Here is a 15501-nt window from a genome sequence, read left to right on the forward strand (position 1 = left end):
CTTGCATCTGCTTGCAAAACCATGTCTCTGGCCAGAGGGGGTTCCCAAAAGCAGAAAATACTGGGAATGTGGGGGTTAGAGGCAAGGAATACTGGGAATGAGAGATGCTTCTTCCATCTTTAGCTTAAGGCACTGAACCATTCAAGTATAGCTAAAGTTGCCTGTGAGCTTTGAATTCAATGCACAAATACATCAAGATACATCAAACCCCTCAAGCAAGCATTCTATGAGAAAGCTATAATGTCTTAAAGTGCAATGAAAGAATTCGGATACTGGAAGTAAATGCTTTCATACGATACATATGTAAGAAAATGAGAAGTAACAAGTGAAAATCAGTGATTTGTAGCACACTTAGATAAAGTAGGATTGGTCTGTTTGAGTCACTGCCTCTCAACTTATATGTGCATCATATCTGATTCACTGGTGATGGGAATAGCCAAAGCTTAAGATTTTCAGAGGTGTTTCCGAGCTTTTCTACAAGAATCCACCAGATGGCTGTAAAAATAAACCCTGCTAAATATGTGCAGTGTGGGTGAATGTATGACAGTGGAGCTGACAAAAATATGCCCCATGGCCTTAGGCAATTTCTTTTGAAGATAGATCTGTTATGTACACAGACAGAGTAAGCAACATAATGTGAATGAGTACAGAAAGTATGTATTAGTATTAAGATGTTGAATGAGTCAGTGTTATGATTTTATCTAAAATAAAACAATTATCTGGTCATGAGGTGACAGTCATAATTTCCGTATTCCTACTGATTTTTTTCCCTTTGCTAGTGATTTGAATTACACTATTTGCAACAATACTTCAAACATGATTAATGAACTAAAATAATATTAAGCATTTTATATAGTGGTGATTTGTGTTAACAAGGAAACACAGGTAGAGGAAATTCCTTGTACAATCAGTGCTGGATTCTCTTTCAAACCCTATTTATAAAGGCATATATATTTCCTGTCTTTTTGTGTGATTGCATGTTTATATTTGCTCAGACAGTCTGCGTGGGCAGGGAGTGTGCATGCAAATATAGTCTAACGTGTGAACATGACTCATTTATTATGTAACCATCCACCATTTTGTTGAATCTCTTATCAGTCAAGCTGTGTGTCAGGAGTGTTGATTTGCAAGACAGCTTTCAAGCACTGTATCTATTGATTTTTTCCATTGATGTGAGAGGATGACAACAGATCGAATCACTAAACAGCACACAGGCTCATTTCATAAACCTGACTGCATTATTAACCAGATGGAAATGCTACTTCAGCCATCTGCGCTTTTGTTTTGGCCCAAAATCCTAATGGGCTCAAAGGAGTCTGTAAACCTATGATACACCTGCCACCTGTTTGGAGTTTTGAGCAAAGAGAATGAATATAATAGATTTTTATCAACCGTGTCTGCACTGGTGCATAAAATGTACCAGACGATGATGTTGGTGTTGGTGAATAATTTATAATTTGAAATGCTCAGCATAAATGACTACACCCCTCAGATCTCTCTTTTAAATTCATATTTTCTTTAGTATGCTTTACAATAATATATTTCTTCATATACAGATTAGTCAGTACCAAAGCCAAAACAAGAACTAATTTAACAAAATAATTTAAGATAACAGTCCACAAATTAGCACATCCAAATTAATATGTTGGGGAAAAATGTTAAATATATTTTTCATTCATTCATTCATTTTCTTTTCGGCTTAGTCCCTTTATTAATCTGGGGTCGCCACAGCAGAATGAACCACCAACTTTTCAAGCATATGTTTTCCCGCAGCAGATGCCCTTCCATGGGTTGCAACCCATCACTGGGGAAAATATATATATTTTAATCAACAGAAAACTCAAGAGAAATATACAATTTTGTTTAAACTTTGTAGTTTATTTTTTAATACCTTGTTTCAAGTTAAATGTGGTATCTTTCCATTTTGTAAAGATGTTAGGATGACCAAACTCTTATTTTAATACATATAACATTTTAATAAAACTGTTTTGTTTAAATGCATTAAAAAATTGGCTACATTCACTAGGAAATAAATCAAAATATTCATGTTCAAAAAGTAGTGTACAGGTTTATGCCTGAGCACTGTATAAGAAAAGGTACACAGGGGTAGGGTTGTAATTGATTATTGGATATATGTTGAGGCTTTAATGAATGAGAGGTTCCTGTATGTTGTCAGCGCAAGAAATGTGCTGCTGTTTCAAGATCTAGTGATGTCTACATAAACAGACATTTCAAGAAAACTAGCGTGATCATTTTTAAAAGATTCATAAGGAACAATCATATGTGCCACAGAAATAGCTCCTGAATCTGAAATAGAGCTGTTGCTAAGCTAACAGCGTGATGCTGTAAGAAGCATAAAAATCTGAAAACCACTATGTAAGATAATCAAGTTTAAAACAACTTGGACCTTTTCTGTTTGACTGTTGATATCAATTTCTTTGGCCTTGACCCCCATTTCAGGTGGATGCTTTAGTGTTAACTAATGGAACATGATCAGGTGTTTGTGTGGGTGCTTTTGAAGAGCTCTCATGTGCATAGTACTGTCCCCAGGACTAGATATCATTAGGAGGTGTTTTGTCGACAGGGTTCATTATTGTTGCAGCAGAGCAGGTGAAGTTATACACGCTTTAATTAGTCACTAGGGGGAAATATACTGGAATCATTGGTTCATTCTTTTAGGAGACACTTTCATGTTTATTTTTGTTTTGTTTTAGCAACATATCTAATAGAGGGTGACTTCTTATGCAATGCAAATCAAATAGGTCTCAGTATCGAATCAGATTTGCAAACTCTTCATTCGATTAGATGTTATTTTAAAGCTTATTCGGTTGGTATTTAATAATGATTTGTTATTACTATTCGTTTCTATAAAGGATTTAATCACCAATTGTTTCTACAATTGGTGATTAAATGGAAAAAAGCCACAGACATTGTGTATTAAAAGTTTTCTTAAAAAAGTTAATTAATGGCATAAATACCAATCATTTAGAAAAATATTCATAACAAATGAAAACATTGCCAAGTTTTGTAATATAGCATAATACATATGAAACTTGATGGTTAAGCACAAAAGCAAGCTGAACAATAGATGCAATATTACAATCTTGCAATAATCTGTGTAGGGTGACAGCGATAGAACCACATTTCTGTGTTTGTTGCATATATATGCCAATATTCCAAAGTCATTTACTGCATCCATGTGCCTCTGTGAACATGTTTCCAAGAGGAAAAAAGCTAAGTCTGGAATCACCACACATTCCCAGAGTCCCATTCTAATGCCTGGATGCTCCAGCAGTTCTAAAGCAAAGAAGCTAAATATAGCCCAACCCTTGCATCCTCCCCCTGAGCTGATGGCGTATGTGCAACAAGATATTGTGCATGGCACAAAGCAAGGGACTGCCATTTTATGAATCCTTTATCAAAGCAGTAGTCTTTTTTGGCTCAGACAGCCCACCCACAAACTGTTTGGTAACCATGGTCTTGAGAGTGATAATGTGATGCATATTGCTCACAAAACAAGGAATTACTCTATCAGTCTGAAGAGGTCTAATGTGATTGGTCGGCTTGACACAACTTCCGGGAGTAAAAGGGCACAACAGCACAGCTGGTATAAAGAAAGTCATGTTTACAAGGTACTGGACTGATACAAGGAATGCTTTTAAGGATGAAATAATCACTGGATTTGCCAAATGTTTGCCAGGTTAGTGGTATCAGATATTGCATTTTATTTTATATGTATTTAGTTGTTTATTTGTGATGTATGGATTTATTTATTGCTTGTTTGTGGTACCTGGTGGCAGGTTAATTAAATATGAGTGAGTAGAACTGTATATTATACTTTATTTAGAGTTTGTACTAATTTGTTCTTAATTTCCGTTCTATGCTAAATCATGCATAACAAAATCTCTCAGCTTTATATTCACTTTTCTAATTGATAACTCAGCACACTTAATGCACGTTCCCAATATGCCCTTAGATCTATATTTATTGGACTTTTAATAGGTAGAATAAGACAGAGGATAGCATTAATATATATTTAAAGTAAATGTTTTTTTAATATTTACTCATTTAAACTGTTTTGTAGACCATTTTAATGCCTCAACAAGCGCTTTCTTCCAGCCCTTTGATATCCTCTTCTTAGAAAATGCAAGCAATTGATGTGAGAGTTAGCACGAGCCCTGAGTTAACTTCAGCCTCTCCATTTAAAATGAGCCAATGCTGTTATCAGAGTTCCAGTTTCATGGTGCTCACTGATGTTTCCCAGTAACCACAGTGACAAATGCCATGACAGCCATCCCAGCATACCCTGCTCCTCTCTGACCACAGCCTGACATGTGACACTACTCTAGCTTGTTTCCTGGGGGGATGGACACCAGAGATGATTGTGAATTGCTTGTTTTTTCGCTATATATTTTTTATTAACGTTTATTCTCACAGTGAGCTTTGTTTTCTTGTTTATTTTAGAGTTTAAAGATGGTAAAGATATTTTTCAGTTTGTTTTATTCAGATTTTTTTGGCCGATTGTAATGAAACTGGGATAATGTTATAATTTTAATGCTTTAATGCCAAGCACAAACTGGCAATGTCTCAGGACATTCAAGTTAAATGGATACAGTCATTGTTAAGAACCTCAAATCACACCTTCTGGTAGAAACCACTGCCCAAACTTAAATAGGATGATCTGAGCTGTGGTTCAAGTCCACCATCTCCAAGACCACAGCAGTTACTCGGAGGAGTAGTGAGCAATCATTGGTATTGCTTTTTAGTAATAAAGACTGTTGTAAAGAAGAGATAGCGATAAAGATTTAATCACAAATAACCTAATCACAATTGAATGCACTTTGTATGCTTGTATTTATTTATATTTTATCTGTAGTTATGCATAAACAAATTCACCAGCAGCGGATGAAATTTAAAGAAGACATTTGTCTATTATGTTTGTTGTTTTTTACTCAAATATGACAATAAAGTAAAATAACTGTATTAAAATCAAATAAGACACGAGAATCTAATTAATATGTATATATGGCTTCTGTTTGGGAACTAAATGTACAGTACATACAGTAATGTTACAATGCACTCACTCCACCCTCTAGTGGACAGTGATTTCCTCCAACATGCTGCAAGAAATAATCATTCAATATACTGTCACTGTACTGCATTGTAAGCAGAAAAGACTGAAATGATGGGAAGCGTGTCAAAAAAGACGTTTATGTAGACCGGTGCAATTAAAGTTCGAAAGAAAGAAAGAAAGAAAGAAAGAAAGAAAGAAAGAAAGAAAGAAAGAAAGAAAGAAAGAAAGAAAGAAAGAAAGAAAGAAATGTTTCCCTACTACAAGTACAAATGGGTCAGTTGGTCACCAAGATCCAGAAGAAAGTACATATGATGCATCATAATTTACTATTATTTAAAGTAATTGCTGGGTGTTACCTTTAATAAAGCTCTGACACACAATCATAATCATTAATCATCATAGTCTTCTAAATCATCAAATTACTTTTCACATGAAATCTAGACACTGTACTTTATTTTTCTCTTACTTCAAACTCACACCTACACAAATATTACTAGTAAGATGAAAATTTTGTATATTGGGCCTGAAAGCATAAAAATGCTTTGTCATGAATTAAAGTTTGCATAAACAAACTGTGGCATCAGATGTGACTGCACACTGTTTGGGTCAGATGTGGTTGGAGTTTGGAAGTCCTCTATGAGTATGGCAAGCCATTTTAACATGCATTCCTCTATTTTTTTATTTTAACACAAGTCTTATATTGTATAACATTTTTAAACCGTTAAAAGGAAATACATATAAACTTTTAAAAATTTTAGCAATTGTAACTAAAAATAAGCACTGATAACAAGTACTTATTTCTTAAAGAATAAAAATATAATAAAAATATGAGCACTCGTCTTTAAAATATGCTCATCTCTATTGCTTTAATGGAGTACAAATCTTTGATTAATGTGAATAAAGCCTGCCGCATGGGGAGGGGAAAGAAAAGAAGGTGGAGGCGAACGAGCGTGAAAGATAAGTCCAGACAACACCCTAAACCGCTTTAAAGTATATGTCTAGTTACTGTATGCGTGTGAGAGAATGCTACGCGCTGGGCAGAATTTCCTAGGCCCAAATGAGCGGAGCGTAGCAGAGCCATGCGTGCGCCTTTGTTTGTTTTGCACGTTTCCAAGCGATGATAACGCGAATTCGGGTAGCGTTTGAGGAAGCAGCCCCTAGAGTTTGCTCGTTCAGGTCTGGATGTAGCTGATTGGAGTAACAGCAGTCAGAGTGGGTGATCACAGGGAGGAGGGGAGAGACTCTGAAGTGGCTTTTCTCCGTGTGTGTGGCTCTCCAGCGGCCATGTTAACTAAGAAACCCTGCGCTGCGGCTGCTGCCTACCCGACTGGTAAGGAACCCAATGCCCGGATCTAAGAGAGCGACGTCGGGCGCATTTATTCTCCGGATTGGATTGTGGAGATGGATTTTTTATCCGATTTAAATGCTCCATAACGCGTGTAAGGCTCGTGGCTTTTCGTTTTATTTCTCGTGTTGGCTATAACGTTAGGGTCGAGTAGGCTACAGTAGCCATAAGCCCCGGAAACACCATTGGAAAAGAGGCCGCTTTTGTATTAAATGAATTAATATAAATAAAAACCACGCGCTTTGTAAAGGCCTAAATTTTTATTTTGTTTATTGGTCTTTTATAGCTAGGGTGTGAAATGTTTTGCAGTGCAGTGTTCGTTTTTGTTTTATTAATGGATTAAATAACCTATCCTTGTTTTCTTTACATTTCCTATATTATCAATACGCCTATTTCTGTATCGATTCGTAACGTTACGGGGCTACAGATTTCTATTTATTGACCAAACAAGCCGTTTGTCACATCTTTTGCCTTTTTAGAATACTGACACGTTAAAGCAAATGTGTAAGCAATTTTCCCATTGCGTGTTTTTATTATCCACAGGCAAAGGGGGTGATATTTGCCAGCAGTCTTCCCCCGGACTGGGCATCGGGGGTCCCCGTGCTGGAGCAGGCACTGAAACCACATCACCCGTCACATTACCACCACTCAGGAACAGCAACTCTCTCACGGTAAAATTATGCTTCTTGCATTTTCAACGATGCATGCTCCTTTCTTTGTTGTCATAAAGTGTTTTGCTGCAATATAAGGCTGAATTTCGATTTGGTCATACATTGAGTTTCGCTAATTGTTTTTCGACTGCAAAGACCATTTAACAGTCCTTGATGTAAAATCAAGGCTGCAGTTAATTTAATGATAACCCTAATAATAATATGTCTGATGCATGCTATTGTAATGATTTTTTTCTTCATTGCGTAAATAAGTTGTTTCTATATTGCCACATGTATTGAATGCAAAGCAGATTAGTAAAGTATTTTCTGAAAATATTTACTTTGCTTGTAGTTTACAGTGTGCATTGTTCTACCCTTTTAGATTAGTGTTAGAGATGCAGTGAATGTACTTGAAAGAAGCTATTTTAAATTCAGTGCAGCTTTATTACTAACAGTGCACTAAAATTTAAAGTGAGTTAAGATACAGGTCATAGTTCAAATATTTACTTTGACAGCCCAAAAATATTATTCCTGAGTTTCAAAACTGCAGTGGACGTAGCACCCCAGTTTTTGGGATGTTTAATGGTATTATATGACAAAGGTCTTTACTGAGACTAATATGGGGAAAACTACTGAATTGAGACAGCAGAAAGGTGTAGGAGAAAAACAACTTTACTTGAAAGGTATTCGTTTTGAAGAGACTTTAGCAACTTTGCAATACTTTTGTTGGAAATGTTGGAAACCATGCACCTAAAACAATTTTTGACATGGCATTTATTTTGAGAAGAATCTAGTAGATGTTCATTTAAATATGAAAAACATTTAGGTATCCCCGAGAGTAATGGTCAGTGACTCTCTCTCAGTCCCTGGCTGATGTATTGTGTAAAACTGTTGCCATTTGTGGGGGATGGGAAACGTTCAGGTCATCAGTGTGTGACGCCAAACATGTACAGCTGAAATCTGTTGTCTAGTGAATTTTCCTATGTAAATATATACATCCAAAATCTTGATCCACTGAACTTGCATAGAAAGGGGTTTTGCATGTTGTAGTGATGATAAATGTGGTGATAAATTCTAGTAAAATAATTAATACTTAGAAGTGCTTTACAATGCATGGCAATCAACAACTGTTCAGCAATTTGTTTATTTATAATGTTAAAAGAATTGTAGATCATGGACATGTATTTGACACATCGCTGAATTAAAGGCAGGAATTGGATCAATGCCATTTATGACTAAGAGGCTAGAGGTTCTTTTTTAAGCTGTTATTCTAATAGGGTAAATATAGATCCAGACACGTGTAGTAGGTGCATTTGTATGCATGCATACTATTACAAGACAGAATTTCTGCAATTAATAAAATTACATGTCAGATATAAATGTATGTTTTGTATTCTACAACTGCATACAACATATATGTTTAATGATATTATTTATGATATATATATATATATATATATATATATATATATATATATATATATATACACACACACACACACACACACACACACAAAGGCATGTTATATGTCATTACAACACACAGGGTATTTGCTGGTCTCAATTGAACTTTATGAAATGGAATATATATAAAAAATAGAGATTGTGTTTATAATTATGTAAGATCTTAAAGTGACATGGTATGACATGGATGTCATGGTAGTCTAGGTCTACAACAGCAGTACTTGTGTCTTTAATTGACTGCATGTTAAAATGTCTGGTCATTAAGGTCATTTTTACTGCTCCTGTATTAAAGCATATATCTTTCTTTGCAAAGTAGGTGAGCACTTGAATTATTACCAGGCTCACTGTAGCCCTCAGACTAAATGTGTCTTTTGTTTGGCTCAAGTTGTGTCCTCTACAGCTGTCAGCAAAGCTGTCCTTTCCACGACCTCCCACCTGTCCAGACCATGTTTGAATTAACTAGCAGATTGGCAAAGTACAACAAAAAATTTGACTTGAGTTTTATGCAGATTCACTTTAAGTTTTAGTCGAGGACATGTTTATAAACTTAACAGTCTGTCAGTCAGTGTGACCGTCTGCAGGAGCTGTACAAAAAATGTCTGAAATAATTTCCGTGTAAATAGTGCCTACTGTTAATGGCTGGTAAATTATTTACATTACACACCCCTACCTAATCCTACCTAAATCTGTGCTTTATAGAGGAACCTCATTTATAATGTGATTTGCTTACTGATTGAAAATGAGTTATTTGTTAAATTTTCCTTACATGTTTACTGTGCATGATATCAGAGCTTTGTCATTAAACAAGACATTAAACATTGTCACTACTCAAGTAATGCATGAGACCGTACCAGAGGAAGAGAAATGGCTGTATTTTGAGTGTTTTAAGAGCAGATTGTATCAGAGCCTTTAGATTGTGAGTTCAAGCTCAGAATTATTCCTTATCTTCAGTCATAGGTGTAGAGACATCAGCACTGGCCATCGTAGAGATTAAAAATAGGTTAAGATAAAATAGATTTGTAGAAAAATTACATTGCACTGATTTGCTATTTGCACTAGGGGATTATCACTCTCTCTGCATGTGAAACGGAAAGGCTGAGATTAGATGATAAATGCACAATTAAGCCATTTTGAGCATTATCATTCGAAATGCAAAAAAAAAAAAAAATATATATATATATATATACAATTATGCGTTAAAACAACCATGTTGAAATATCAGTCAAAGGCGTAAAAGTCTTGGCACAGAAAAAGAAGGTTGCAACAAACGTCTGATTGAAGCAACAGGATGTCCTTGTGAAAACAAGATGCAGAGGTAATCACATTATCAAGGAAGTAAGCATCTTGCTGGGCAGAAGATACAGGAAAGCAGGAAATTTGTGTCTAATGTCAAAAAATAAACAAAAATATTGTTTTGTGCACAAGATCAACATCAAGTAGCATTTGAATGAATTGCCACTCGCACCATGGATACCAACTCTTATATTAGTTCTGCAACATCTAAGTTGTGCAAACCAGCATGACCTATTATGTTCATTTGTACACCAGAATTTAACAAGGGATGTGACTTTCTATTAGATATAAATGCTTAATCTGTTTTTTTTTTTTTTATATAAATTCTTCAAGCCTTTCTTTTCCCTCTGCAGATTATGTGAATGTTATCTGTAGATTATCTCTGGTCTTTAGTTCAGGAAGCTTTATTTCTCTCGATCCACTAAGAATAGATAGGGATTAAGTTGTTCTCTGTTCAGGCATTGCTAAAAACCTATTGTCTAAATTGAATATATATTTCTATTAGCAGATAAGCGCAAAATAAATTACACCAGTCTTACATTAGCATTCCAACTTCAACAATTTTAAGGGTGTAGTTTGACTATGTTTTGAGTATTTTGCTTTCTCCAATAGACCTAAGTTTGTTCCACCACCATTGACAGGGTTAAAGTGATTTGGGATAATCATTACCTCCTAAGAGGTTCCAAGACTGTTTTGAGACCAATCTAATTTGCTGTTTTATCACCTGTTCCACAAGTTCATTTGGAAAAACAAACCTTAATTTATGTATTTTGTTTTGTTTTACTTTACAGGCTGGAGGCAATAAGTACACAATGAATGACCATCTGCATGTTGGGAATCACCAGCAGATCCACGTTCAACAACTGTTTGAGGAGAACAGCAACAAACGAACAGTGTTAACTTCGCAGCCCAATGGCTTGACACCTGTAGGTAGAGCAGGTCTAGCCATGCCGGAGAAGCAGCAAGAAATCAGCCAGTGTCGACAAGGCAGCTCAACTTCTATCAAATCAACTGAAAGCAAACCTAAGCCAGCACCTTTGACTCCTGAGCAGGCCATGAAACAGTACATGTCTAAGCTTTCAGTATTTGAACACCAAGAGATCCTCAGCTACACTGAGATCTATTTTATAGGTCCAAATGCAAAGAAAAGACAAGGTGTAGTTGGGGGGTCAAACAACGGAGGTTATGATGATGATCAGGGCTCCTACATTCATGTGCCTCATGACCATATAGCATATAGGTATGAGGTACTAAAAGTTATTGGTAAAGGCAGTTTTGGCCAAGTGGTAAAAGCCTATGACCACAAGAACCATCAGCATGTGGCTCTGAAAATGGTGCGTAACGAAAAGCGTTTCCATCGCCAAGCAGCTGAGGAAATTCGGATTCTGGAACACTTACGCAAGCAGGATAAGGACTCCACCATGAATGTCATTCACATGCTGGAGAACTTTACATTCCGCAACCATATTTGCATGACGTTTGAGTTGCTCAGCATGAACCTCTATGAGCTCATCAAGAAAAACAAGTTTCAGGGGTTTAGTTTGCCACTAGTGCGCAAGTTTGCACACTCTATATTGCAGTGTTTGGAATCCTTGCACAAGAACAGAATCATTCACTGCGATCTCAAGCCTGAGAATATCCTTCTGAAGCAGCAGGGTCGAAGTGGGATAAAAGTGATTGACTTTGGCTCCAGCTGCTATGAGCATCAACGGGTCTACACTTACATCCAATCACGCTTTTACAGGGCCCCAGAGGTCATTCTGGGTGCTAGATATGGGATGCCAATTGATATGTGGAGCTTAGGTTGTATCTTAGCGGAATTACTTACAGGGTACCCTCTGTTGCCTGGAGAAGATGAAGGGGACCAACTAGCATGTGTCATAGAGATGCTAGGTATGCCCTCTGAGAAGTTACTGGAATCATCCAAGAGAGCCAAAAATTTCATCAGTTCAAAGGGACATCCCCGTTACTGCACAGTCACAACCTTACCTGATGCCTCTGTGGTCCTGAATGGGGGAAGGTCACGTAGGGGCAAACTCAGAGGTCCACCAGGCAGCAGGGACTGGGTGACAGCACTAAAGGGCTGTGATGACCCTCTCTTCTTGGACTTCCTCAAACAGTGTCTAGAGTGGGACCCGTCCCAGCGTATGACCCCTAGTCAGGCCCTTCGCCACCCGTGGCTCAGAAGACGCTTGCCAAAACCTCCCACGGAGAAAACAACTGTAAAGCGGATCACTGAGGGTACTGGTGCTATAACTTCAATCTCCAAATTACCTCCCCCTTCTGGCTCAGCCACAAAATTAAGGACTAACCTGGCACAAATGACTGATGCCAATGGGAATATACAACAAAGGACAGTGTTGCCAAAATTAGTCAGCTGAATACTAATTTAATTTCTTTCTAATAATTGTATTTGAAATGCAAAGCTGAACATTCAAAAGCATGACTTTTTTTAGGAATAGAAGTTCTTGATGCATATCCACCAGTTACGAATTGCTTCGTAGCACCTTTAGTTGGATTTTTTTTGTAGGAAAGCTCATACGGCCAAGAAAGGGGGAACAACACTTAAGTTTTTATCTCAGGTCTGTGTCAAATGCTGCTTTGACATAGGATTCATACAATCTGGTCTATAACAAAGAGTCCAATTGTTTCGATACAGACATTTCAAAATTAAATGGCCTTGCCACAATGCCATAATTGTAGGTTACAATATTTTGTGTTCTTCAAAAATTTTAATCACCACCCTCAGATCCTGTAAGATAAAATGGTGCATTTATGGATGAGGATTAAAAATGTATTTTACTGAAAGCAGTGCAACCTAAGGTCTGTTGCATTTGCCATTCTCATTGTCGATATCAAGACTAGAGAAATTCATAATGCACTCTAGGAGACTATGATAAGAGAAACAGGTCATAATGGAGAGTGGATGTTGCCGACTGTTATGAGGTAGAGAAACAATGTTTACATGATAGACTTGGCATGTGCCTATAAATCTCTTGACATTCCTTCAAGAAATTAAATGAGGAAAAGAGAGAACGTATCGTAAGTGGTCTACATAAAATAGACTGATTGCAAGTTTACAGGAATCTGTGGTTTGAGACTATACTGCTCTTAGCAGTACTCGGCAGGTGTATGTTCATGTAATTTATAAGCTATTCGCTGGAAGAGTGCTTTGAACATGTACTGTCCTGGAAGGAAAAACTTTGGTGCTTTACCTATTTTATGTTTTTTATAGCTTAACCTAACACACAGATGGAACAAAACAGTGTTGTGTAATCACAATAAGTGAAGACTGGTTATTTTGTACTTTTAAGGACTAGAATGACTATTGTCTCGTCTTTTAAAATGAATGTTTTTTTTGTTTGTTTTTTGCAGCGCTTGTGTCTAAGAGTAAGGATATTGAATTTGCTTGAATGCAAGCTTAGATTAACAAGACAATGGCATAGCACTGTACTATTAGAACTGAATCTATAACCACAGAAAATACAAATGACAACATTTCATATTTTAATATTTTGTAATTATTGGGTGGACTTGCTAATATCAGGCCAGAGTTAAAACTCTTAAAGGTTGTTCCCTTTTTAAATGATAATGTTACAAATAAGTTATTAATAACACCTTCCCCAAATCCAGAACAGTTGGATTTGAACACAAAGATTGGCCATGTACGTAGCATTTGTGGTATGGAAAGAATAATTTGACTGACAGGGGTGTAAAAGCTAAATAGGATTAACTTATTTATTTAATTTTGTTGTGTCAATGAAGAGCTAATATAGATGAAACTAGTGGCCTGAATGAGGCTTGTATATCAGTGGAGTGATTTACAATGTAATGCACAAAAATATATCTGCCACTACTTTGACATCCTACTTGAGCAGGAGGGAGTCCTGCTTGCTTTTAACCAGTCATGGATTGTGGGGAGTGGAAGGAGGTCATTCTGTGAGCTGTCAGGGAGACCAGCAAAGCTGTAATGCTCATGTTGATCCCTCACTACTTCCCCCACTGGAGACGGGCAGTGCCCACCAGGCCTACTGCACACTGCACAGGGGCTCAGGCCCCTTTGGACACCCATAGTGCTTTACAGATGCAGAAGTTACCTGCCAACATCAGCAGGCATTTCACAATGTACTTCACACTTTCTTATTGTTCAGTGAATTGACAGCGGTGTGAATTAATTGTGCCCATAGGTTTAATACAATGTGCCTTTGGTTATCAATGCCATTCATTTTATTTCAAACAACAATTCTCCCTTCCGTTTATAAAAAAAAGCCTCATGGTGATTCTCTTGCACATGTTTGAGCATCGCCCAAAGATACATCCCAAACCTCATTAAATGAGACTTGGGAACAAGTGGTTGCACAGAGGTTGTACATGCAGTACATGTTTTTATATTATGATTTAAGATGAATAACTTTAGGGTCCCTTTCTAACAGGGATGTCTTGGAAAAAGACTACAATCACTAAAGTAACCTGTGTCTTCACCACTGCATTCATGTTGTCTTAACAACAAAAGTATTCAATGAGAGCTGGTTAATTTTATTACGATAGAAATAAGAACACATTTTAATAATTTACCTCAGACTGTTGTGATATTCTTGTACTTTACAAACCCAGGGCATTTGGTACAAACCAAAGTGCATTCCTTTTTTGTGTTAGTGGCTATGTGGGAAAAGAAGCCAGATTTTTCTCTTTTTACCTGATTAAGAGGCCATCAAGCCACTCAATAGCACATGTTGAAAATGATAATCTTTTGTGGAGTGTTAACGAAAGGGGAAGGAGACTTGAGCTCTATCACTTCTATCACATTTCTGACAGATGTAGCATACCTCCAAACCTGTGTTACTTGACATGGTTGGATGTATCTTTCAAGCAGCAAAAACTGCAACCCCAAGATATCTACAGTGAGCCAGTTGTTATCCCAGTGTGCAATACAGTGGTAGCATTGTGGAAAATCAAATTACATGGCTGAAAGTTACATTTTAAAAGGATGTGCTTTTTACAGTTTTTAAACGTATGCCCTAACTCTTGAATCTAGCTACCCACTGTCAACTAAACCATTTTTTTAATGATTCTTTAACAGAGGAACAAAGTTTGTTTGACTTTGTTTATATTCAGCCACAGAAACTTACTGTACATATGTGAATTTGTGGATGTGTACATATGTATGATGTTTTAATTTTGTGAAATGCTGCTGACAACACTACATATATTGCTGTAGTGGGGGTTTAATGGCGGCCAGTTAAATAATACTGTATGTATTGTACAGCTGATGAAAGAGTTTTTTTCTAGTGATCATTTGTTAAATTTTATTGTTGTGGCTGGAATATATTATTAATAAAAGTTTTAATGTTCATCTTTACGAAATGTAGTTGTGGTGACATCACTGAAAATATAAATACTTTTGTCTATGAATAAACATTTCTAAAGTCGGATGTAGTATAGTGGAGGATGCTTAAAGTAACACTTACAAGACAATTAGTCAGGTGGTCAAATCAAGCCAGGTGTAGCTTTGATCTGCTTTGCTATGGAAGATACCATAATTTTGTTTGCTGTCTGAATCTTCCAAATGAAAGCTTCAAGTGGATTTCTAAGGATCTGACCATTCAGTAATGTACCTAGCAAGGTACCCATATTACAAATTTAGTTAATTTTGCAGTGTTACTATTCCCCAGATT

General features: G+C 36.7%; 1 protein-coding gene and 1 long non-coding RNA gene across 4 annotated transcripts in view; both read left to right on the forward strand.

The window, feature by feature from the left end:
* Positions 1-15501, forward strand: part of LOC147844665 (uncharacterized) — an 892045-nt gene that overhangs the window by 233027 nt on the left and 643517 nt on the right. The window lies entirely within an intron of this gene.
* dyrk2 (dual-specificity tyrosine-(Y)-phosphorylation regulated kinase 2) lies at positions 3612-15190 on the forward strand. Of its 3 annotated transcripts, none has more exons than XM_087246904.1 (3): positions 3612-3700; positions 6963-7090; positions 10618-15190. In XM_087246904.1, exons 1-3 carry the CDS (start codon positions 3622-3624, stop codon positions 12205-12207), a joined length of 1797 nt encoding a protein of 598 aa, XP_087103030.1. In that variant the 5' UTR covers positions 3612-3621; the 3' UTR covers positions 12208-15190.

The sequence above is a fragment of the Danio rerio genome, chromosome 4 (genome assembly GCF_052040795.2).
Source record: "Danio rerio strain M-AB ecotype USA chromosome 4, GRCz13ab, whole genome shotgun sequence".
NCBI lineage: Eukaryota > Metazoa > Chordata > Actinopteri > Cypriniformes > Danionidae > Danio > Danio rerio.